Genomic DNA, 26477 nt, shown 5'->3' on the forward strand with positions numbered 1-26477 from the left:
CCCAGTACAAAAAAGGGCCCAACTCCTGCAAAACTGGCCCCCACGCCTCCAGGCCACCCCCCCGGGGAAAAGCCCGATGCCTGCTACAACCAGTCCAGCCTTGTCTGGCAAAAGGCTTATCACACAAAGGATTGTCCAGTATGAACCATATTAAAACTGCAGCAAAATAAACGTATTCATATTGAGAAATTAAAGCCTATAAGTGGCAGTTTGTCTTTTCTATACCAAAAATAAATAACCCTGAAGTACAGAGACTTTTCTTACTCTGTATGGGGCCCATTCCCACATTTTACAGACAAGGGCAGGGAAAATGAGTAACGGTTGCCCTGCCATAAATAGGACTGACCATTTTCACTGTAACCGGGCGGCCTTTGGCACATGAGTCGTCAGATAACTAGTTTGCACTAGTGGAGCCAGGAGCGGCTTCCACACTGTAAACCTAGAACTACCCCCGACTCATAATTGAAGAGGGGAACTGCAAGTTTAACATGGTGGGGGACTCTAAATCAGGCCCATACCCATTTACACGTACCCACCATTATCCATTTGAGTCCAAGCGCTAGGTATACATTATGAGTTACACATATTTTAAAAGGAACCTACCTGTCCTTGACTCTGAGGATCAGCTGGTGAAACCGGTCCACGTGTTCAAAGCTGGCTTTATCCGTAACCGAAAAGACAATGAGGAATCCATCTCCAGTGCGCATGTACTGTTCCCTCATGGCACTGAACTCCTCCTGCCCTGCCGTATCCAGAACTGAGAAGGAATGAGACAAAAAGCAGGTTTTATGGTTCAAAGTACCAAGGAAACAAAATTCACAATACTTGAGAGGCTGCCCCAGAAGTTTACTTTCCCCAATGAAGCATACATCGTTATATGGTAGCATTCCAAGTAGCGGAGTGTCTTTTCAACTTAACGTTAAATTAAAAAGAGTTGAACTTTGTCTCCAGCAATGGTTTGATTTTGGTACATTAGTTCACACAAGATTGCGGTTGTCTGGGACTCCCGCCCCCTCCAAGAGCTTATGGGTCATTCCTCTTGGTCGTCTCCCTGTGAGACAATGTGCTACAATGCTGCCGACTTGTTTAATTGATTATTTGTTTGACTCAGGGCAATGCTTTAACCGCTCTGTTCCTTTACTTATTCGCTATTTGTAGTGTATAAATTTACAAGCTTTAAATTAGATCAAACTGATTTAAAAAGACCATTAAAAAGATTAGGGAGAACAAATGATTATTAATAATAAGGTACAATAAAGAAGCACGTGTATGCTCACTGTGGATAGCTGTGCGGTTTTATTCTTTTAGGTGGCTGAAGGTCCACAATGTCACAACATTCACAAGTGACCTTTGAATACTCACAACTCCTAGTATGGAGCTGTCCAGCCACTTTGGCCTTCATTATGAGTAGCCTCTTAATGCTGATGATGCTATTACAGCAGTTATCAACCCCATTAGTATTATAAGATCTGTTTAGTGTCACATAGAGATTCTATGTCCGTCCAGCGGCTTCAGATTATGCCTTCTTCTCTTTGCTTTATTTCAACAGCAGCAATATAAACCAAAAATCAGTAAACACAGAGTTGTACAGGAAAAACTACAACTCTCAGAGTACCAACATGAAACACAAATTTCATAGTTGAATGTCCAATAACCAATCATCATTCATGAAGCCCTATAAACCAGGTAGACAATATTAAATTTGCCTCTTCTTTTCAGCTCGGAGGCCGTGTTAAGTATCTCCTAAAATCACCACCCATACTTCCTATATCAACATGGACTAGGCACAGACTGTGGAATCTTCAAATTTCAAAGTTATTTATTGAACTACTCTACCATAATGTGTTTTGGTCAAGGCTAAAGAGCCGATGAGGACTGACGTGTGAACCTGGAGCTCCGCGCCGACTCCATTAATTATCCTGTTTTGAGAACCGGTGTGAACCCTCAGAGCACCCAAGATCACGCTCGTGGGCACTGGGAGCTCCCACTGCCGGCATCGGGCGAAAACAGCAACCCGCCGAAGACTGGTGGCTGGGCGAAGGGACAAGCTCATCCAGGGAGAGACCAAGATGGTGCTGATGGGGGCTATATAGAGCCTGCCGAGAACCCGGAGGAGGGGCCCTGGAGATCGAGGGAGCATAGCTGTGTGCTGCAAGGGGTATTTGCTCTCGTCAACGGTTGGACCCCCGCAGTGCAGGCGGAGTGGGGGCCACGGAGCCATGAACCTTGCAGACGCTGATCTGGTCCCGGGGGCGCCTGACTGTGTGGAGGCTGGCAGCGGAAAGAAGAGGGGACGGAAGTGCAACCTGTGGCGGTCCTGGCGAGCAGAGACCCATGGGGGATTGAGCGCAGCTTCTCCTCCTGCGCTTTGATCTGAGGACTTTGCTGAGGGAGCGGACCGCGGACCGGGCCGCCATTTTAGGGGCTTGGCCTGGTGGCAGGCCCCGTAATTGGGGGTGCACAGGGAAGCACCCCTGATAGTAACTAGGGTGACGGAGCACTGCTGCACGGGCTCTGTAAAGACTACTGCTGCCGTCATCTGGGGTTTTGAAGAGCTAGTTGGAACGGAGGCAGCTGAGATGCAACCACTACGTGAGCCGACCCTGCAGCGGAGAAGCCTAAGAGACCACAGAGGCCAGAGAGGAGACGGACGGTCGGTGGCGTGGACCGCGACAGTGCTGCAGAGCTGAGATTAGTGAGGGGCCTTGCGGTGGGCCGATTTCTGGAGGTCAGGATTGCCGCCATAGCTGGAGATGCTGGGGCCTGACTTGGCAGCCCTCCTGGTTGTGTCGCGGCCAGGGGCTATTGCACCTGCGGGACAGTGAAAGCTGTTCACTAGCGGCGTCCAGGGCAGATCTCCTGGGTCGCCGCATGCTGGAAATCGCCAACTTGGCCCTTTTGACCCCGGAAGTGGGTGACAACATTGTGCAGAGCCTTGGATGTATAGCCCAGGCCTCTGAATAATGATCCTTCCATACTTAATGCCTGGGCAAGCGGAGTGAGCTGTTGGGAGGGGAGGCACATTGCACCTGAGCCACTAGAAGTGAGAAGAGGCTGTGGAGTGGCAGTTGCACAGTGGGCAGCTAGGAAGTGACAGAGGGAACCCCTCCACAGCGGACGATTGTACGGTGAGCGGATAGCTGTGGGCATTGGGGAGAGGGGCCTCCCTGGCTGAGGGCATAGAAAGGCACCTGTGACTGGTTTGTATAGAGCTGGAGGGCGTTTGGGAGGCCGTGCTAGTGCTGGTGGCTTGCAACACTGTCCTTAATGGGGAAACCACGAGGGAAGCAAGGGGGAGCAAGAGGAAGAGGTAGTCGAACGAGGGAAACAAGACACTATGGAACCACAATCGGAGGGGAGGATGCAGCAGCTGGTTGATCAAATACTTAAGGCCATCAATGACACTAGGGATGCCCTTCAGCAGGATATTGCGCATGTGGCACTAGGGCTGGGCCTCCTTCGCACAGACCATGCTAAACTAGCTGACCGTGTGAAACAGACTGAAGCAACATTGGGGACCCTGGAGCCCACCCAGAAGGCACTGGAGGCTCAGATGGGAAATGTCACGCACTGATTACAAGCCCTAGAGCGGAGGGCTGAGGATGCGGAAGGGCAGAATCGAAGGAATAAAGTCCGGGTGGTGGGGCTGCCGGAAGGAGTGGAAGGGGCCAATATGGTGGACTACTTGGAAAAGTGGCTGCGGACTGGGGTGGCCCCAGAGGGCCTGATCCCCTTCTATAACCTGCAAAGAGTTCATACAATACGGGCCCGGCCACTGGCGCCCGGATGACCACCCAGGCCGGTGGTGGCACGACTACTCCATTATAAAGATAGGGACCTGCTGCTGCACAAGGCTCGCTCCTCGTGCCCCTACAAAGTGGACAATAGTAACGTGACACTGTTTTCAGATTACACGTTTGAGGTGCAGCGCCACCGTGCTTAATTTTTGGAGGTCAAGAAGGAGCTCCGAGATGAGTGGCTCCAGTATTTTTTTATGTTTCCTGCATGCTTGAGGGTGGCTATGGACGGTAAAACATATTTTCATGATAGTCCCAAGGAGGCGTGGAATTGGTTGGAATCCTATAGAGCAGGGTAGTGTGAAGCAGGGCACGGCATGAGTGCGCCTGCGAAGGCGCCGCGCCCACGTCGGTCGCGGCGCATTAGACGGCACCGTCCTAATGCTCAGAGGCCCACGGAAACTCAAACGGAGAAGGAAAGATCAGCGGCGTTGCAGGATGTGACGGCAATATCCCAGGAAACAGGAGCAGCATCGGTTGTGGCGACAGAATCAGAAAGGGACTCTGATGAGATTGATACGGGAAGTGTGCAACTACCACATGTGACGCCTGGGACAGCGGATGAGGTCGCTGACGCTTAAAACTGAGGGACTACCCCATGAGAGGTTTATCCCTTGCCTATCCCCCTCTTTCCTATGGGTTTATATTAGATGTTGGTTGGTGGGGCTGATAGGGGCTAAAGGCTGTTTGAAGTGTGCGGTTCCCTCACACCCAAATGCCTCATGAGTTGTTGGGGCTTATTCCTTATAGGGGGTATGGCGCCAGATAATGGTGGCACAGTGGATCAGATATTCTCGGCTCTTGGCACCTCCCCTGTCATTGTCTGTTTGTTGTTCCTCGGTAGCTACCAGAGATGGGTGCTAGAATCTTGCAGCCTGTTCTGGGGTGGGGAAGTTGGGGGGATTTGGGGGTCTTTTTGGGGCAGTTAGGGCTGCCAGGTGTGTTCATAAGGAGCGAGCAGTTGCTAATGAGACCTAGATCACAACATGGGGACGTTACCTGAATTAAAATGCATTACATGGAATGTACGGGGGATACTTACAATGCTGAGACGCCATAAAGTGCATGCTTATTTGGTGCGCAGGGGGATCCACATTGCTTTTCTCCAGGAAACTCATATTAATCGCACTGAAGGGCTGGCGTTGCAGCGCAGGTGGAGAGGTCAACTTTTTTACACAACTTTTGTTTTTTTGCTAGGGGGACATTGATATGGGTTAGAGCGGGGGTCCCATTCCAGCCGACGCAACATTTGGTGGATCCAGAAGGGAGATTTGTGGTAGTGGCGGGTCGCCTCAATGGTACAGATGTGACGTTGTGTAGTGTATATTCCCCTAATGTAGATCAGGCGACTTTTTTTACCCACCTGTCAGGGAGGTTGGCGATGACGGGGCGATTTTAATTCTATAGAGGACACTGTGATGGATAGGTCACACCCTCAGTTGCTGGATGCGCCCATACATAGACTCTCCAAAGTCAGACGGGACTGGCAGAATAGATGGGGGTTAATAGACACATGGCGTGCGCAACACCTGGGGGAGCGGGATTATTCCTTTTTTTCTGCCTTACACGAATTGCATGTGCGGCTAGACGCAATATTATGCACCCCTGATATCCATGCTAAAGTTGGTCACAGTGAATATCTCACAAGAACATTATCGGACCATAATCCGTTATTGGTGAGGATACACTGGGTGCAGGAAAGACCCGTGGTTCCTACCTGGCGGCTGCGGCCAGAAGCATTGGAGGACCCTGTCTTCCGTGAAGAAATTGGGACAGATATCACTCAGTATTTTATTGAGAACGAGGGCACGGCGTCGACGTTGGCACTGGAGTGGGATGCCTTTAAGGTGGTGGTGAGGGGTCTATGTATCACTAAAATGGTGGGGGTGCAGAAGACACAGCGTGACATAGATGCGGCAGAGCAACATTTGCGAACAGCTGAGAGGGCCCGCCCTGAGAACCCAGGTGCACAGAGGGAAGTTTCGGACGCTAGAGAGGCAGTAGCTGTGCAAATAGAGCGGTTGCGTTATTTCGACTATAAGTCAAACTTGGCACGAGCGCATGCGGAACGGACAAGGCGAGCACACTGTTAGCATGGCTAGTTAATCTGGCCCCTCGGGGCACACCCATATTGGCCCTGACCTCTTCGGCGGGAGCATCGGTATATACCCAGCAGGGGATAAATGGGTTGTTTTTAGATTTTTACACCGAGTTGTACCGGAGCAAATCACGGGATACTGGGGATGCCGTACGGGATTTCTGGGCCGATATAGCGCTACCACGGCAGGAAGAGGAGCAAGCAGACATACTAGGACGAGAGATCACATTGGGGGAAATACTGAGTGCGGTCAAACATATGGCACGCAACAAAACACCAGGTGCGGATGGGCTACTATAGAGTTTTACTCAGTTTACATTGATAATTTGGCCCCAAAGCTGCTGGCTGTATTTGAGGAAGCACGGAGGGTTGGAATGTTGCCGGCCTCCACCCAAGAGGCTGTCATTATCCCTTTGCTGAAACCCGGGAAGGACCCATCAGATAGGACAGCCTATCGCCCTTTATCCATGTTAACCTCTAATTATAAAATATTGAGTAGGATCCTTGCAACTCGGCTCCTCCCATATATGGTGCAGCTGGTCCACCGTGATCAAGCAGGATTTATCCCCACCCGGAATACGTCCACTAACGTGCAACGTTTACTCCGCATATTGGGGGAGGATCATCGTCTTCTGCCTTCTGCGGCGGTCCTTACGGTGGATATCGAAAAGGCGTTTGATAGCCTAGAATTGTCTTATCTGTTTCAAGTTATGCGAGTGCGTGGTCTTGGGGAGGCTTTTGTGAGATGGACGGAGATCCTTTATAGATCAGCAACAGCTCGAGTGCGGACGGGGATGATGGATTCCTCCTTCTGTTCAGTAGGGCGGGGTACACGACAAGGGTTCCCACTTTCTCCCTTTTTATTTGCTTTGGCCATTAAGCCGTTGGCTGCGTATGCCAGGTTGGGATGACATTACCTCGGCCTGGAATTGCACAGGGATGTGCAGTATATATCGCTATATACTGACGATTTACTAATGTTTTTCGCCAACACAGGGGAGGCATTGAAAGGGGCAACGACCCTGCTTCGCACACTCGGCGCGGTCTCAGAGCTGGGGGTGAACTGGATGAAGACCTGCCTGTTCCCGGTGGTCTCGTCAGGGACAGATCCCACCCTGGTGGAAGGCATTCGGTGGGAGCCCCGATGCTTGCCTTATCTCGGAACCAATATCTACCATACACCTGAAGACCTGTTAGAGGGTCATGTAGGCAGAGCGATGCGGACTTAGGGGTAGCCTAACGTTTTGGGGCATGTTGCCACTCTCAGTGGCAGGTCGGGTGGCGCTCCTGAAAATGGTAGCGCTCCCCTGGTTGTTACATTATTTCAGGACACTGCCGATTTGGGTTCCGGGATCGATTTTCAGGCAGCTCCGCTCAATGATCGGGGGATTTCTGTGGGGGAACGGAAGGGGGCGGGTGGCGTTGGCCACAATGATGTGTCCGAGGGCTGATGGGGGACTGGCAGTGCCAGACTTCGAGCTATACTATTTGGCAGCTCAATTGCAGTGGCTTACCCAGGCGGTGGCTCGGGAATTCAGGGGCCCAGATGGCCCAGAGGGACGTGGATCCCGCGGCATATACTGTCCTTTATCGTACTCCAGCAGCGTTTGCGCCTTGGGACGCTCTCCCACGAGGAGCAAACGCTGAGGCTGTGTTGGAATCGGAGCCAACGCAGAGCTGGAATTACCCGTCCTTATGCCCTGGAGATACCTTTGGGTATATGTACCGCCCTCCCGCATGGGGGGGGATTGGACCGCGCTAGCCGAGTGGGAGATGATGGGGGTACAAGTATTGGGAGATTTTATATAACGATGGTGTTCTCTTACCCTACCAGACACTGTAGGATAGGTATGGCCTCCCTCGGGGGGATTTCTTATTACATTCGGCCTTGGTATCGGCAATCCAATGGAATTGGAGGGAAGGCCTACTGAAACCGCAGACGTCAATGGCGTACCAGTATGTAGTGATGGCGGCGGGGACCTTCAAAGCTATTACATGTGTATATAGGTGTATGGTGGGTGAGGGAATGCAGCCGTTGAGGGAATTGCAAAGGAAATGGGAGGTAGACCTCGGTAAGGAGGTTCCTGATAAGACATGGGCTCAGCTAGTCAAGAGAGTGTGGAAGAGTACCCGAGATGCCAGATTTCAGCTGGTTCATTTCTTTATATTACATAGGGCATATTAGACAAAAGATTAATAAGTATTTTAAAATAGATACTGCTCAATGCCCACGTTGTAATCTGGAGTGGGCGAAGTTTCATCATATGATGTGGGGATGTCCGCAATTGGGAACGTACTGGGAGGAGGTAATTGACCTGCTCTGTGGCGTTACAGAAAGGCGGATAGAGCCCGACATGAGCACGTGCTTGTTGCACTGGTTTAAACATACACCCAAGACGAAGGTCACGAGTAAGTTCTTAGACCTAGGCTTGTTGCTAGCCAAGAGAGATATCACAGCACATTGGAAATTCAGACGTGGACCCAACATTGAGCGATGGAAGGCAGAATTAATTAAATGGGCAACGAGTGAAAGTATAGTTCGGCTTCAACAGGCTAAGCCGTCTAATAATGATAAGGCGTTGGAGACTGCAAGGGCATGGGAAGCCTTAGTTATGTCATTACAGGTGCCTGAGGCAGATTCAAATGGAGATGCGGTCCGGGACGCACAGACAGGGGTTGCCATGAAACGCAAGGCCAATAGGCGAATCCCTATCATAACCTCATAGTGCAGATGTCAAAAGGGAATGATTAATGGCTGAATGTACTTCCTGATGTTACTGGAATAAGTATTGCCGAGGAATTTGTTGTTTTATCTTTTATCGGCTGTAAGTAGATTGGACACACCAGTGGCAGGGGGTGGGTGGGGAGGGAGGAGGGAGTGGGTTGGCTTAATTCTTTGTTGTTGTATCACTCAGTAAAAATAGCAATGGCTCACCTAACCTGTTAGCGGGGAACGGTCCTTTCGCTGATAGTTGTACACTACAGTTGTATGTGGCTTGTGGGAGATAGCATAACGAATGTATGCATAAGAGTTGAGTGATGGGGGCAAAAGACATGTGCTAAGAGGAGCGGTTGTTATGCTGTACACTGAGTATTATTAATGCTGTAATATTTGCCAGATGTTCTATGAAAATTAATTTAAAAAAGTGTTTGTCAACACAGTGACCTAGCTCACACAACGAACGACATTTCAGTGCCATTTAAATACACCAATGTGACAATTGTCAAAAAGAAGGACTCTGCTCTTTGGATGATTATCTGAGATGCTTTGACTGAGTTTGACAAACTTGAAACAATATAGATCTACAGAAACATAAGATCAATGCTAACAAATCATATCCAAGCTACTTCTAAATCAGAATAGTTATTTTTATCGCATGATTTATTTTCATTATTCATTGCATGATTAAATCCTGTGTTTGAATACATTATTTTACAGAAATCATTCTTATATTTTAGATGTAAGTACACCCTTAGTTAATCATTATGATATTTGATTTAATTGTTTGCTGCATAAATGCCGCTTGCTAAACCAAAGCAAACAAAATATATTGAACTGTGTAACCATAACAGCATGTGTTTGATTCATCTAAAAAACCTAAGGCATGGTATAGTTACATAAGGTATATAATAACCTGGAGTATCTGCATAAATGCAAGTGTAATAACTATATCCAGCCTAGCTCAAATGTTAGCTATGTTTTCTATGGATATGTTTTATTATCAGGGTGTTACTTTCTTGCTTGTTACATACTAGATGAGTCCTTTTTTATGTGCTTGAATATTTATGAGGAAAATCAAGCACTTTTGAGCAGGAAAGTCATTTTCCAGTTTTAACATAACTTAAACGAATGCATACAATTCTTCCTCAATGTTCAACCCATTCTGGAACATTGTATCTAGGTCTACTATGTATTTGCATTCTAGCTGTCTTAGGTGCTTTTCCCAGTCCCCTCCGCTTAAAGATTTCGGGACCGCATCAATTACAAAATATGAGAGAGACTCTACATTATTATTATGAAGATCAAGGACATGTCTGGCCACTGGATATGATCAGTCTCTGTTTTGAACTGCTCTTGTTGAAGGATGCAACAGAGGACTTGTAGAATAGTACTGCCTACATACGCTAGGCCACATTTGCACACAAGGACATATACTTCAAATTCTGTCTTGCAGTTACATATGCCTTTGATCTGGAGAGTGTTGTATATTCACTGGTACTGATTCCACGAAGACATGCTTTACATTGATGAAATTTTCAAAAACCATGGCCCTGTTGTAACCAAGTCCCCAATGTGTCTACTTCAATGCTGCTGGGTACTAGAGTATATTCCATAGGAGAATGCTCTCCCGAATGTTAGTTGTGGTGATCTCGGCATTAGGGGCCCCAACATGACATCTCCTCTCACTAGACATCAATGTTGTTGCATGATTTTCCTGATGGCTCTCTCCTGCTCGTTAAAGGTAGTTATCATCCTGATTGGTTGTTGGTTCAAAACCTTCCTGTTGGCCTTATTAAACAAAATAGTTTCGCTATCTTTAGCCTGTATTTTATTAAGTGCTGTTTTTAATACATGTATATATATTATGCTTACTATACTTTTTTCTCACCTTTTTTTCACATCGCCGTTTCTTGCAGTTTCAACAGCATCAGCTTATGTCTGAATTTTTGGCAATGCCCTTTGGGCTGTCCTGAGCCCCTTGGTGCTTATCCAAACATCTCAAACTGGTGGTGGAAATCTTGAGAGCCAGAGGTATCTGATTGATCGTCTATCTAGACGACTTCCTCTTGATGTCTCACGATGCGATCTGCTCAAGACTCAGCTGAACCTCACAATCTCCCTGTTGGAATCACTAAGGACTGTGATCAAGTACCACAAATCTCGCCTTCTTCATGCACTACAAATGACCTTTCTAGAGTTTTAACGATTTGGTCTCCACTACAATAACTCTTCCACTCCAAAAGATTGGAGCAATAAAAAAAGAAATCCGCAAGGCTCTGGCAAAGATAACAATCCCTCTTCGGTGGCTAGCAATTGTGGGTCTTCTGGCGTCATCCATTCAGGTGATCTTCCTGGGTCCACTTCACTATCAGCCTCTACTATGCCTGAAGATTACTCACTTGCAAAAAGGATTGTCTTATGGGGAATAAGTTACTCTCACGCAGGAAGTGCATCACAAACTGCAGGGGTGGCTTGACCCCATGGACGCCTGGAATAGGAAAGCCATTTTTGGTCTTGTTCCAGACATGGTGGTGGAATCTGATGCCAGTCATTGTGGTTCGGGCCGCTCGCTGCAGCGAGATAACAATGGGGGAGACAGTGGTCCAGATCAAAACTCTTTTTGCACATAAATTATCTGGAGTTTCCGGAAGGATCCTTTGCAATTCGCTCCCTTTCTCCCCGACAAGCTTATTCCTGTATCCTACTGAAAATGGACAGCATCTCAGCAATATGTCAATGGCCTGGAAAGCACATGATCCTGTCTTTTTGCAGAGATCATGAAAGATTTCTGGCACTTTTGCCTCCAGTATCAGATATCAGTCATAACACTTCATCTTCCAAGCACTCAGAATGTATTGGAATTCCCGGCATTTCAGAGATGCCAGCAAGTGGAAACTGGATACAACTCTGTTTACCAGGATTATGGAGAAATGTGGTCCCTGTTGGATGGACCTGTTTGCTTCTTGCATAACGTTACAATTAACATCCTTCTTCAGTTGGAAGCCGGACCCCCTAGCTCTGGCGACAGATGAGTTCTAGCAGAAGTGTCATTGGACTGTACAACATCTTTTCCCCACTCTCTATAATACTGAGAGCTGCTCTGCTAATCCGATACCAATCAGCGGAATTCATCTTGACAACACCCCTCTGGAGAACACAGAGTTGGTACCCAACATTACTTGAACTTTCTTGCAATGCCCCTCTTCCCCTTCATTGGTTTGCGACTATCCCTCCTGGGCTCTATTGGGTGTCATCATCCCTTGCTCAAGACACAGCATTTGAGACAATTAGCATGGAGACTTTCTGGAGGCACTGGCAAATACCAGGACTTTCAGAACAGGCTCTCCACCTCATTGACAAAGCATGGGCACATTCCACACAGAAGCCTTACAAAGCAGCATGACATAAATGGTGTAGCTGGTGATTGGAACAGAGTTTGGATCCCATGGCAGCAGATGTGACTCATAGCACAAATTCTTTGGCCTCCCTGGTATTGGATGGCCTGTCCTACAGAACTATTAACTCCTACAGTTTGGCAATTTCAGCTGGTCATCTTCTTGTGGCCAACAGGACGGGGTGTTAACATCCCCTGGTTTCAAAGCTTCTCACAGGAATACATTTTACTGCACTACCTCAATCCAAATATTCTTCCCTTTGGGATTTTTCCTTGGTCTGTAGGTTTCTTCAATCATGGCCTTAGAAAACAGCTCTCTGCAAAGTTGAGGCATTTGCTCTGTATAGTCTCTTGCAAACGGGTCTCAGATATTGGAGCTCTTGACTTAGCAGGCTGATCTTTCACCCCAGAAGGTGTTACCTTCCTGATCTCCAAACGTACAAAATCAGTGATCAGACAGATGGTCTTTCTAGCACTTCCTGGAGACCAGCAGCTCCGAGTAGTTCACTCTTTACGAGAATATATAAGAAAGTTACTGCCCCTCTTCGTAACTCCTCTCCCGGTGCATTATTAATTTAATTGTTACAACTTCATGTCCCGTTATCTTGCCCTACTTTGGCGCGTTGGGTTAATCGGTTGCTTTCAGAAGCAGGTATTGACATTTCCAGGTGTGGAGCTCATTGAGTTTGAGGTGCCATGGTTTTAGAGTCTTTTGCTGTTGGAGCACGTTTGGAAGAAATTATCAGCATTGCTGACTGGTTGTCGGATTCCATGTTTAAGGAGTTCTACCATAAGCCGGTAAGTAATCCTTTTTTCTATGGTAGCTGATGTCAGGCCTTGCATCTTTTGGTGTGATTTCCCCTGCCTTTTTGCTCTGACCTTCTGTTTTCGACTGTGTGATGCATTTCATTTTTGCTGGTATTAAGACTCTGGGCACTTTACCACTGCTTGCCACTGCAATGTATGTGAGTGCAGTTTTAAACTGCCATTTCGACCTGGGAAGGGCACCCACTTGTAAACAGCACGACGCACCTCCCCGACTTGCACCGTAGCTCTGGTTGCTGATGACATCAACGTATCAACTCCGATGTTGTCGTTGAGGCCACTGCCGCATGAAGAACACAACGCACCACCCCGATTAACACTGCAGCCCCGACTTCACAGACATCCGTGCTCCAACATCGACGCCATGGTGCTGCATGTACTGGAGCTACGTGCACTGCTCATTTAGAGCATGAGGCATCACCCTGACTTACACCACAGCTCCGGCCCAGCCGATGCCAGCACTTCTGCATCAACACTGCGGAGCCGAAGCCTTGCGGCCTGATCTTCGACACCACATCGACGCTGCTCCTCAGTAAGGAACTGAGGTACTGCACCTGCCATCACAACCTCACCTCCCCTGCAGCAGTAAGGAATGGATGCATCACCTCCCCTGTCCGACAGTAAGGAACCAACACCGCACCGTCCTCCACCACGCCTCACCTCTCATGTGTTTTGCATTGTCTTGGTTTCTCATGGCGCCTACAAGGTACTGTACTGGGGTCTGCCCAAGCCCATGACCGGCCATTTTTGCCTCAAGGTCGGTCTAACTTTGTGGAGTGGTCGTCAGTGACCAAATAGCCCCAGTTGGAGCTATTTTGATTTCTAAAAGCTATACTTAATCTTGCAAAAGTGACATTGATTTGTGTATGTTGGATTTTTGTCATTTTGGTCTTGTTTATTCAGATAAATATTGGCCATTTTTCTAAACTGGTGTGGAATTCTTTTGTGGTTTTTTCACTGTTTGTGTGTGTTTGTGTGTTTATGTGTGTAAATACTTAATATATTGCCTTTGGGATACGCCTGACTGTTCTGTGTCAAACTACCAAGGGGGTGAGCAGGGGTTATCTCTTAGGTGTGTAACTTAGTCACCCGGACTAGAGTGGTAGGTTCGGCTTAGCTTTAGGTGCAGACTCTAGCCAACAATAACCACCATTTCAAATAGTTGATACGTTTTAAACTTGTATAATCTGAAGCCTTCGGCACTGACTAAGAATCAAACATTTGATACCATTCCTGAACAAGAATGTTCAATTCTATTACAGGCACGGGGGTGAAGATTATCCCACCCAACAGCTGCATGACAGGACAGTTAAGGTCTTGTTTAAGATAATGATGTGGTATTGTTTCAATGCTATCACTCATATGGTAATTGCATTTGAACCCCCCATACTTTAGTACAGACTTTTACTTTCTTTCAGGTTCAGGTCAGAAGCAAGACTGAAACCATGAATTTCACTACCTCGAAAGGAATTCCTTGCAGCAGAAGAGGCAGAGTTAATATAGTCTACCCAGTTTATAGGGCTTCATGAGGGATGATTGCTTATTGGACATTCCACTGTGAAATAGGTGTTTCATGTTGGTACTCTGGGAATTGTAGTTTTTTACTATACAACTCCATGGTTACTTTTGTTTGTTAACATGCCTTTAAAAGATTCTAAAATTCTTGTTCACAAATGCTATAAAGTTTTTCATTTTGGCCGCTGAACACAGCTGAAATCTCAAGATAAAACCCAGGGAAGAAACAAGAAAAAAACTGGAATTACTGAATTCTGTAGTAAATCCACAGGATCTCACTTTTAATCCCCTGGTAATTCTGTCCTCCTGGAGTTACAGGTTCTACTGTAATTCTGGGGGTTTCAGGGTTCAGAGGAGGAGGAGTAGGAGGAGGAGAGAAAAGTGGAGCTGCAGTAAGATTTACTGGTCATTCAGAACGAGGTTCTCTGAGGCACATTAAAATAATAAATTTAGTGATAGTAAAAAAAAGGTCCAGCAAGTTTAGTGAAATAAAGTGAATTACTTCTACAAATGTGTTATAATAGTTTTAATTCTGGTGGGATTAAAAGGTGGGGGTCCCAATTTCAATGCCTCCAGGAAGGCTAGGCTAATTTCCACAGTTTGATTTAACAGGGAACGAGGCAGAGATGTCTTGGACAGGACAGAACCATTGAGAGGGGGTGGTCATTTCAATACCAGGACTGTCACACCTAGCCTAATCCCCAAACCTTCCACCACTCCCACTCCAAAAAGTCTTTTGGAGATGCTTCTTTTGTCCTTAATGAAAAATAAAGCCAGAGAACATGATATGCAGTATTTAAAGGGAAAGACTTCCGTCTAATTTATACTAAACTCATGGCAAAATGAAGAGTGGTCCCCCTATGTGGATTCGCTACCTAATCATAGGTACAGTTCTGAATTGCTAAGATTGAGAAGCAACATTAATCCATGTTACAGCAGTGACAAGATAAAAATGGCAATCATGGCCGTATCTCCTAAATGTACCTATGTATTGAGTGTAAAGTGTGACAATCTGCATATTCTTTTGGATTGTTTTAAAGTTCAGAGACTTCAAAAAAATATCTTAAGGCTGCTTTTTTAAAATACGGCATCTAAAACTGTGTTCATGCAGTGGCACTTTTAACGGATATGCGTTACTTGGATGTGACTTGTGCCTTAGGAACATTTATGGTTGCTGTCAAAAAGTTCTTTTTGGACTATTAGAAGTCTGCCCTTTTAAAAATGTTGTTGTAACTCTTTTTACGAGGAAATATCTGTGTTTGCAATGAAAGTGTAGTATGAGATTTTATTCACATGCATATTTACTATGACGATTATGTCATTTATGACTTATATGAATTTTAATTGTGTGTACACATTTTTATGACGACCAAATCCCATGTGGTTTTACGTTGCTAAAAGACCAAGTTTAAATAAACATTCTTTCTGACTCTGAAGTCAAAAACATTGGAAAGCATAAGAATGCTTCAGTCAACCTTTATAACCTCTGTTCTTTTCACCACTTCTTTTCCCAAGCCTAGCCGCTGACGGAGCGGGGTTTTCTATATCTCAATCTTTGGGTATAATCATTAAATAACCAACATCACTAGTCGTAAGGATCTTAGTTCGTCAACAAGGAGAAGTAAAGAGGAGCAGTAATCTACATCAAACATATAGCAATAAAATAATTAAAGACTTTTAGAACAGTCAATAAATAGAACTTGTGTAAGTTGAAGGGTTTTGTTTTCAAATCTTTCGTTTTCATTATTTATTCAGTAAGTATCTTTATGTATCAGCATTTAAAATTAATATAATCCAACAATCAATATTTCAATGTAAAGAAAAATATAATATTAGTTACAATTACAGTTAATCCTGTGATAGTACAGCAACCATGTTTCATAAAGGAAGTTCCCTAATCTAAATTAAATTGGAGTATCTGGAATAAGGTGTCAGTTCAGATACCCAATAATCAATGCATAAGCATGAAGCCTTTTCATATTAAGCGGGAAAGTATTTCAGCTTTAAATCAACAGACATCAAAGAAATAGGCTAAGCAGCCTTCCATGTAGAGAGGAGTAAAGAAACTCAAAGATGCGTCACCAGCAAGTGCATCCATATTTTGCGGTTTAAACAGTTCTTCTCATGATTCATCCTTCCTGTTTGTCCCTCTCCTCCCAGTGAGAACCTCACTATCAGCTGTCTAGTACAAAATAAATGCTTATTCATTAACTAACAGAAGGCTTCTGGAAATTACAACATCTGTAGCAAAAGAGAAAAACATTTTGAAAACAGGCCTTTCAATGTTAATGTGAAGAATCCATTAATATGGCATCAAAAGTTCTAGTAGCCAATGTATCTACAACAGTAGATACCTTTCTAATTTTCTTGTCATTTAAAGCTACTCCTACTGGTGGTATGATTGCATCTTTTTACTTCTCCTTGTTGACAAACAAAGAATGACCATATGACCAGTGGTTGGGTTTATTTAATGACCAGACCCGAAGACTGAGGTAGAAAATCCTGCTCAGTCATAACTCTCCAATATCGAACCCAAACTACTCAAACTGTGCAGATCAACTGTATAGCCTATCAAAAAGATTAAATAGATTAATTGTTGCCTGCCACTCCTTTTCTGACAACATCAATTTGATAGGAATCTGAGGCAGGCAGTCACAAGCGACATATTGAACAGCACAATGGTACCATGAAACAGGAGTTGCTAATTCTATACTAAGACATATGAATAAAATAAACAAACAATAACTGTGGTTGTGATCATTGCATTTGAGTTTAGTTATTCACCTAGAGGATGCAAGTTTAATCCTCATGGAATTAAACCGCAAGATCAAGAAAGTTTAGAAACACTTTACAGACTGTGAGGAACCATATGATACAGATTTTCGTTATCTGAGCAAAGCAGTTGGTCTTAATGTGAATTGTCCATTATGAATTTCACATAGAGGTTTTTCTGAGCATTAGGAAAATTATGAACTCAGAACTATGAGTGTGAGAAATAATAATTCCTGAATAAATAGTTTTGTGTGGGAAACTTCTTTTGCAAAGATCAGATTTTTCTGATTAATTAACCCCAACCAAGTTGCAGTAAATCCCACACAATTTGGCTACATCCACAGGTACTATCCTTAAATTGGGAATTATTAATGCCAGATCCACTCCTAAACAGGCAATATTTGCATGCCACTATTGATGACTTTCTATTAGAACCGCTTTTTGTGACCGAAACTTAGGTCAAGTCTGATTAGAGGGACTTCTCATGGAAGCTGATTCACCATTGCGTCCACCTGGACAGAAATGGCAACAAGCATGAAGGTGGAGTAGCCATTTTCAGGTTGAGCCTACCACACAGCGCCGTCTGGTTGAAAAAGACCTATTGTTAGCTTATAAGAATTTAAAGAGGGTTAAAACCCGCCCACTGTCGACCATTGGCTGCCTTTATTGTCACTATCATTTGCTTGCTTATTCAATGGCTTGTCTTGTAACTTATGTGTTTGTTCTTCCCCTGGGGGATATCCTCTTTACTTGTGCCCTTCCAATACTCACTTTTAGGGAACTATTTTTTTATTTTTGCTTAAGCACTCCACAAGAGTGACTGTGTTTTCCAGCTCTCTCTCTCTCCCTTGTGCTTATTTCCCCTCATGGCTCTCTCTCTCGCCCACGGGATTCGTTCCTCCGGCCCCACATTGCTCAATCCTTATCCATGTTCTTCTCTTCCCCCTGCACTCCACATGCTCTCTCACCTTTATGCCTTTCCCCCACTCTCCATGTTGTTCAGCCCCCTCTGTGTTGCTTACACCTCTTCTCTGTGTTGCTCCTCCGTGTTTCTTTCCCTACCTGTGCCCTCAATGTTGCTTCTCCCACCCACACCCTTTGTGTTGCTTTTTGCTTCCTCCCCTGCTCTCCATGGTGCAATAATGGTTAAACACCGAGGAACCCCAAGGCAACTTTACTTTGCCTGGATCCCGCCTTGTCTAGTAGTTTTTATCTAAGAACTCCCTCCTACCTTTAAGTCTTCAAGGAGGTTGAGTCCACCCTGGTGGCACTGTCCTACCAGGGTGGGGAGAGGATGCCAATGATGAAGCATGACACTATAACGAATGTGAGGTTGTCTCTTTCATAAAGGAGGACTTTCCTTCCAAGCAGGGCAGAAGTCCTGTGACGTTCATACTCTGGACCTGGGATCGTTTCTCTAATATTTGGAAACAGTCTACCTTCTCTTTCGCTCTTCTCGCTTTACGAGCTGCTGTACTCTTTATGTGAATACATTGATACCTCGACGAAGCGTAAGGTGGCCTAGTCTCCCCCTCTCTGCTTATATGTTAAAGGATTTGGGGTATGTAGAATATTTTGTAAATTATATTACTTGTGTCATCCTGTTTTTGGTGTGCATCATTTAAATTCCAAGTGACTAGTACATTAGAATTTGGATCCTGCCCAATCACATTTTTTAGAGTGTCTATTAAGGTATTTTGTGTTACATATTTGTTTAGTTTATTGCAATAAACACAGTTAGAATAGTCATCAGCAATTGATTCCTTTGTAGTCCATTTGTTTATATCAACATGCAGTCGTTGATTGAATATAGTCAATGGACCCTATCAGAAGCGAAACTGTAAATGCTCAGTTTCAGCTCCTCAGAACGCGCTTTTACCTATGAGTCTGATTGCGTGTTTGTCCCATAACAGGTAACCATTTAAGACTCCTTTCACTTCATACCAGCCCTCCTGAAGACATATTAGGTCGTGTTAGAACAAACATACTCTCACTTTTGCTTCCTGAAGTATTTATTGCTATTCTGGCACTATACCAAGATAATGGCTTACCTGCTGAAATTACTAAATCCTGTTTCACTCCCCATAAAGCTTTTTGTCATGATGACTGGTGACTTTTTGTGACTAAAACACTCGCAAACCAGGACCAAACATAAGTATTTGGTCCTGGAGCTGAGTTGGTGTTACTCCACGCCTTGCAATATCTAACCCCTTAGGACTGGATTTAAACAGTGATTGTGGCAACTTGATTAAATGAAGATATTTCCATGCCATGGGAGCACTTCAGCATAGACGTTCTTTTTGTTTTATGTTGCTCATAAGCGCCAGAGTATGCTGTTGGTCATAAGGATGATTGGGCAGCAAGTATCAAGTTATCTCTATGTCCCAAACTGCAAATGTCTGTTACTGCGATCAGACAACATTTGATGAATCCCTGCTCCACATTTCATTTTTGTAGCCTCTGTATGAAGAGGTTGGGTTCTAATCAGAGCATCGCTTCTTGGTATGCACTCCTCTGCTTTGATATCTTCGGATTTCATATTGGATAACTAAGGGACTGTGGGCATTTAACTTCTGTTTAGGATATTGTGATTGAGTGAAAAGCTGGATGTTGGTCTGAGAATTTTCCTGGGCAGAAATATAGGGCCTGATTCACAGAGCTAACTTAAAACAAAATCCTAAACTTACTACCATTTTGGTATTCACAGAAGGCACTTACTCATTTTGGTATTCACAGAAGGCACTTACTCATTTCGGTATTCACAGAAGTTAGGAGTCCTAAGTTTAGGACTCCTAAAGGCCTTCTGTGAATACCGAAAGTCTTAAAATTAGGATTCTCAGTTTAGTTCCTACTCCTAAACTGAGAAAAATCCAAATTTTACGACTTTCGGTATTCACAGAAGGCATTTAGGAGTCCTAAAGTTAGGACTCCTAGCTTCTGTGAATACCGAAATGAGTAAGTGCCTTCTGTGAATACCAAAATGAGTAAGCGCCTTCTGTGAATTCGAAAATGGTAGTAAGCTTAGGATTTTATCTTAAGTTAGTTCTGTGAATCGGGCCCATAGACACTTTGTTTAGGCAGGGTTTTATATAATCTCACTGAATGAAGAATTCTGTAGCTTCTCCGAGTCTTTCCTTTTGCAGTGAAGGGCCGTATACATCTGGCTTTACGCATTGGCATAACACACTGATGGGGACACCCTGTAGAATATAGAGAAGGGATCCGAGTCTACCACGTCTCACAGAAATTTATTGGTCTTGGGCTGAATGGGGCCCCCTGATGGGTTGGGAGCCCTCTCCGCCGCAGGTGCTGCACAGGCCGCGTTATGACCCTGGGTGCATCTCCTGTTGTCTTCAGAAGACATGCCTCTTTCTGATAAAGCTGTTATAGAGCGATCAACTTCAGCACACATCCAGCTTCTAGGTGAGACTATTGGTTGATTTGAGCTCGTTGACAACTCGCCTCTAAGCATCTCTTCAGGCTGGGTCCAATGAGTTCACAGTTTGTGTCCCTATCATTTCGTGTTTTTCTTCGGTTAAGTTGGATCCACCCAATCAATATTGACTGCGCGTTCTCTCGATTTGGACTCTGTTGGTGTCAGCTGTGAGAATTGCTTTTTGACGAATTTTGATCATATTTATTTTCTGGCTAAAAGTTTCTCCTGTTCTAGTGTCTGAGGAAAAAATACTTAGAGCTCTGGAGGTCTTTGCTTTGGGTGTCCACCTGGCTGTTTAAGGGGCAGGGGGTGAAAAAGCAAACCAAGGCGTGATTTTTCCGCTTAAGAGCATGATTTGACATTTTGCAATATATAAAGCAGCTTCCAAGTAACGAAGAAAAAAAAATAGCCAGCGTTTTCAAAGATGCGGTTATCAATTCTGAGAAAACAAAGCAGGGTTGACAGAATGATGCTGTGCCCCCTGGATTCTGGGAACCGTGCAGCTTTCTGTGTTTGCAATAAGAGATGTTCCAGCTCAGCGTTAAGAACAGCCAGGACACCGTATGCGGAAACAGCCCAACTTATTATGCTAGATTGATTTCAACACGTCTGAACGGATCATTGATGTCATCGGCTGCGCGGGAGCACCCGCCTTTTACCGAGTGTCCCCCGCAAACATAATGAGTCGCAACAACGAAGCTTTGAACGGAAGTGAAAGTCAGTTCCCTACGCATAAGTTACAGAAGGTCTTGGGCCAGGCCAAGTACAGGGCGCTCGCATAGGGCAATGCAGGTCTTTCCTTGGACGTACATTTTAATGGGAATGCCATGCATGAAGGTCCATTCACCAGGGGCAGCGGAACAACGTTACACGCCATTTGAGTTTTACTCCCACTCACAAGCGTACACAGACACACACAATCACCCATACACACACTCTCTCTCGTATAAATACACTCACATCCGCAGGTTTCGACACAACACACATTCATAAGCAGGGAGCAGTGCTTAATTTGAGCCGGTGGCTTCCGGTGCTCGGTACCGGCACTTAATTGTCAACACGGAGCTTGTGACCATCTGCTACAAGGTGGCGCTGTCTGGGTAATTTAGAAATGACCAGAACAGGTAATTAGTAATTCAATATACTATAAAAACGAGTATTACCTGCACCTAATCCATTCTTTTAGATTTGGGGGCCTGAAATAGTCCAAACTGTCACACTTGTACGAGTGTGATGGTTAGCAGTTGTGGTGTTACTAGCATTGGCAGCATGGCAAGGGCAATGTGTGGTTCAGGCTGCAGTGGCCTCCTGACGAGAGCCCCGCACTTACTTTTTTTAACAAATTAGGCACTGGCAGGGAGGGTCCCATTCCAGCTAATTGACAAACGGCTAGGAGATGGGAGCCCCAATGACGTCCATGATGCTAGGCTATTTCAATTGTACAACCCCCAACATTGTTTCTCTCTGCCATTCCCAGTCCATCAGGGTGAAGCCGTTTTATAAGGAATACTGTAACAAACGTTTATTGTTTCCATCTGAAGCATCAATGCGATCTGCCTTTTTCAAGAATTACGTTTTCAGAGGTGTATCTGTTCACACCATCAGCAGATCACCCTGCTCACACCATGTAATAAAGATGATGTTTATGTTTCTGATCTTCTAATTGGTCACTATTACAGCCAATCAGAGAGCATGGAATCATTACCATACTGTCCTGTGCTTCCTAGCTAGTGTGGAAAAGTGAAAGTGATTTTATTCCGTAGAAAAGTGCTTCTGAAAGGGATTCAGAAAGCGCTGAAAGCCTTCCTAGCATCAGTGCTTAATTAGTGCCAGGGGTTAGCACTGGCACTTTTATCTACAGGGCCGGTACTGCAGCTTTCTTCATGCGGGCAGTGGCAGTGCAGATACGTTTTCCAAAATGAATGCATGCACACAGGTATAACATAAGCCTCCACAGACCCCGTGGTGTGGGGGGCCCAGAGCCAGGGCCGTTTCTACCATTAGGCAAGACTAGGCGGCCGCCTAGGGCGGCAAAAGGGCTAGGGCGGCAAAAGGGGGATTTTTTTTTTAGCAGAACCAACGAAAGTAAAGCTAGGCGCCCGCTTAGTCTTGCCTAATGGTAGAAACAGCCCTGGTGCTCGTCCTGCAACAATTCACTGCGGAGTTTAATGAAAACCTGCTTTGTCTTTCCACCCCACACTTCCCTTTGTTCAGCCCCTAGACCGCGTCCCCAGCACCCGGGGCACAACAATGAACACAGCCCCAGGGTCTAGGAATGATGCCAAGGCGCCCGGGCCCTTCAGGGCATTGTGTGCTATTTGCAGTACTGTCGCTTTAACTGGCTCCTTTGTTGCTGAAAAAAGCGCAATTAAAAAAGGGGCAGGCGGACTCTGCCAACCAAACTTCGCTCTCTTCTTTCTCTGCTGGGCGGCAGTTCCCGCTTTCAGTTATACGCTAATATTTCGGATTTCCTTGGCTCCTTTCACGGAGCGCTGTGTTGGGCTTTGTGGCGCTCGGGACGTCCAGTTGCCGGTGTGAGAACTTTCATTCTTTTTCCCCAAGGAGGTGCAATAAAATGGAGTTGGTCAACTTAGTTAAAAAAGTTAGCAGGGAACTTCTCATCAGCTCTGCGCAGAGTTCCATCCCAGAGGAGAGGGCGAGCACCTCCTCATGCTTGGCTACTTAAAGGTGGAAGTTATCACGGCGCTAGGTCTGCGCCGGCGCTATTTTTTAACCCGTATTCATATTTTTTTCAACCGCTCGGTACCTTTTTGAAGACATTGTTGGAAGGTTGAGCAGAGTAACTTCATGGCAATTGCCTTTTGTCCTGTAAGTATCACATATAACCTTTACGCAGTTCATTACTGGTAACTGGTTAATGACTTAACAACTGAATGATTAGAGATTTGCACTTAAGTTGGCTTCATCTTCAACATGCCTTGAACTATTAAAAATGGTTATTGTTCTCTTTCGGAATTCCGGGCTGAAATATTGGCAGCTCAGTGAACTTTTCGCCTGTTGTCATATTAATAGGCTTTTCGTGTCTAATAAAAATGAATGTGTCCTCATGATGTAATGCAACTTGTGCTCATGTAAAGCGCTCTGATACCCAATACTTTCGGGTCAAGATTGTGCTACATAAAACTCCGTAAAAAAAAAAAGAACTGACCACTAGCCTAGTGTCATGCACGATGCCGTCATCCGGTAGTGACTGTTTAGCCCAACGCCAATGTCCACGCTAGGATTTTTGAGCCAGTGCTTACCCTGTTAAAAGTAAGACTACAAATCCCAAAATGCAATGCACAGGTGCCTGCAAACCCAGAATTAGTTGAAGGTGTTCCACAACATGGAACCATTTGTCAACTATGGTGAAGTGTGCATTCTGCCTTGCACCGGCTCAAATTCTGGTCAGGATTACTCTCATAGCGGTACCATGCACAAGCTTGTCAATAACTTCTATTCACAGCACCAAGAAGCAGGTCATTCTGTGTTGTACGCCAAACTTTATTAACGTCCGATTAGCGCAGATTTGAGCATCATGAACTATAATCTCTCTGACGTGGAAATCTTTTAATTTTGTGATCAGCCTCTATTAAATGGGTACAATGGTAGATGATAACGATTTCAGGTGCCTCAGTGGAAAACAAACAAGCGTTGGCAAAACCACTAGGTCTGACCTTGGAAGATGGTGCAAGTTACTATTTTTGTTGTTTTTGGTTTTGAAAACGAGGTGCACTTGACGACTCGGTAATATTTAAACACAAGGCTCTTTTGGGCATCCGTGTACATAGTTCTGTGAGTGTATGGCTACTGTAACGGTCTGGCCTGGGCCTTTCGTTGAGGTCGTTTGCAGGACTGACTGTTGTGATCGTGTTTCCTGATAGTAAATTAGAGTAACATAGAAGTGTTCGGCAGTAGAGGGTGTGCCTCTCTAACCTGGGTGACAGGGGAAGAGAGTGATGGTAGTAAAAGGGAGGGGGCGGCATTTTTCAATTCTCGCCTAGGGTGGCAAACCACCTAGAAACGGCCCTGCCCAGAGCTCCAGGGGGCCCCTAGTTCAGTACACTCACTGACTCACTACATGGGTCTGGGACCAATTCAGATTATAGTTATAAAAAGTGAAGGGCCTCCCTGCATGGTGCGTAGAGGGGCCCCCTCCGGGTTCAATCAGGAGCTCTCCGGCTACAGTGCAGTGCCGAGGGGGCCCCTTGGAGCTTGGGCCCCCCCTGCACCACATGGCTGCGGGCCTGTTTTACACCTCTGTCCCCGTGGTGTGGGGGGCCCAGAGCTCCAGGGGCCCCCTAGTTCAGTACACTCACTGACTCACTACATGGGTCTGGGACCAATTCAGATTATAGATATAAAAAATAAGGGGCCTCCCTGCATGGTGCGTAGAGGGGCCCCCTCCGGGTTCAATCGGGAGCTCTCCGGCTACAGTGCAGTGCCGAGGGGGCCCCTTGGAGCTTGGGCCCCCCCTGCACCACATGGCTGCGGGCCTGTTTTACACCTCTGTCCCCGTGGTGTGGGGGGCCCAGAGCTCCAGGGGCCCCCTAGTTCAGTACACTCACTGACTCACTACATGGGTCTGGGACCAATTCAGATTATAGTTACGCTTGCACACATGTTCACAATATTACACATGATGCCTGCATGCTGCGCACGCCGCTGCGTGGTCTTCAGGGTGGAGCACAGTGTGGGGCAGGGAGGGTGCGACTGCAGTGTGTCATGCACACGTACACAGTGTAAACTGTACGTGCGGTCGCAGATGGAACCATATTTTTAATGGTCTGCTGTCTGCGCAGTGCACCTGCCACTGAAGCTGCACGTCACAGGCGAGAGTGAAACGAAACGAGATGTACTAGGTATATCACAATCACATCTTGTTCTCTCTTCTCTGCGGTGGGGGTAGGGGGCTTCTGTATTTAGGGACCCGGGGTTGCCACAGCCAGACAGGTGGCTTGATTATGCAGAATTCCCTTACCGTTTACACCAAGCAAGGGATGGGCATAGAACAAAAAGGTACATTTTATTCCCAATCTTTGCACCATAACAGGCAGATATTGTTGCATCCATTAGGGACCGATGCAGATTTCTGATAAAGACAGATGTGCCATCTGCAAATATGATCGTCCTAAATACCCGTATGCTGGCACATCTAGGCCCCTGAAAAATACATTTTGTGTACAAAGTTCAGCAAAACAGAATTGTAGAGAAGGCACAGAATGTTTAAATTCTGCATACGTGTTTCTGAGGTTATTTTTGTATGACAGGTGTGGTCACATCACATTCCCTCAACGTAAAAAATTACCTTAGTAAAAGAGCATGATGCTGCAGAAACGAACACTATATCTACATAAAAGCTGGACAAACCACACCGCGAGGCTGGAAGAGTGGGAGGGCATCTTTGGTAGCACTGCAGAAGTTTCAAAAGCACTGCCGAGTTCCTTGTATATCCAACAGTATTCAGGCTACAATAAATATGCCAAGATAACTCTGGTAATTGTGTACTTGCTGGAGAGAGATCGGAGTTTTGTTTAGTGGCAGTTTTGACTCATCTAAGGTAGCACAGAGGGTTAAAGAACATGTACTATGCAGATTGCAGAACAGTATTTCGTGTGCAATGCTCAGTGGGATGCTGCTTTTGTCACAGAGATTATTGTGTTACTGTGCAGTTCATACGTTAGAATCATAATCTAGCACAGTGAGTTATGAACTGCGATCAAAGCGCTGCACGCAAACAGCGTGGTACTTGTTAGAAAGTCTTTGACTATCCTATAGTCTTTGTCTATCCTACTTTTACTAAAAAGGGTTTGTTTGGGTAGAAATAAATTATTATCAGTAAAGTCAAGCATAACCACTGTTACGTTCTGAATCTTGAGTTAATGCTTCAGACCAAGCACTCTTAAACAATACCTACA

General features: G+C 45.5%; 1 protein-coding gene across 2 annotated transcripts in view; it reads right to left on the minus strand.

Annotated features, from left to right (window-relative positions):
- Positions 1 to 26477, minus strand: part of MRAS (muscle RAS oncogene homolog) — a 236584-nt gene that overhangs the window by 87978 nt on the left and 122129 nt on the right. For both annotated transcript variants that reach the window (XM_085645990.1, XM_085645991.1), the window contains exon 3: positions 604 to 757. In XM_085645990.1, coding sequence (XP_085502116.1) covers positions 604 to 757 — 154 coding nt within the window. The remainder of the gene's footprint in view (positions 1 to 603; positions 758 to 26477) is intronic.

The sequence above is a fragment of the Triturus cristatus genome, chromosome 3_1 (assembly GCF_964204655.1).
Source record: "Triturus cristatus chromosome 3_1, aTriCri1.1, whole genome shotgun sequence".
Lineage (NCBI taxonomy): Eukaryota > Metazoa > Chordata > Amphibia > Caudata > Salamandridae > Triturus > Triturus cristatus.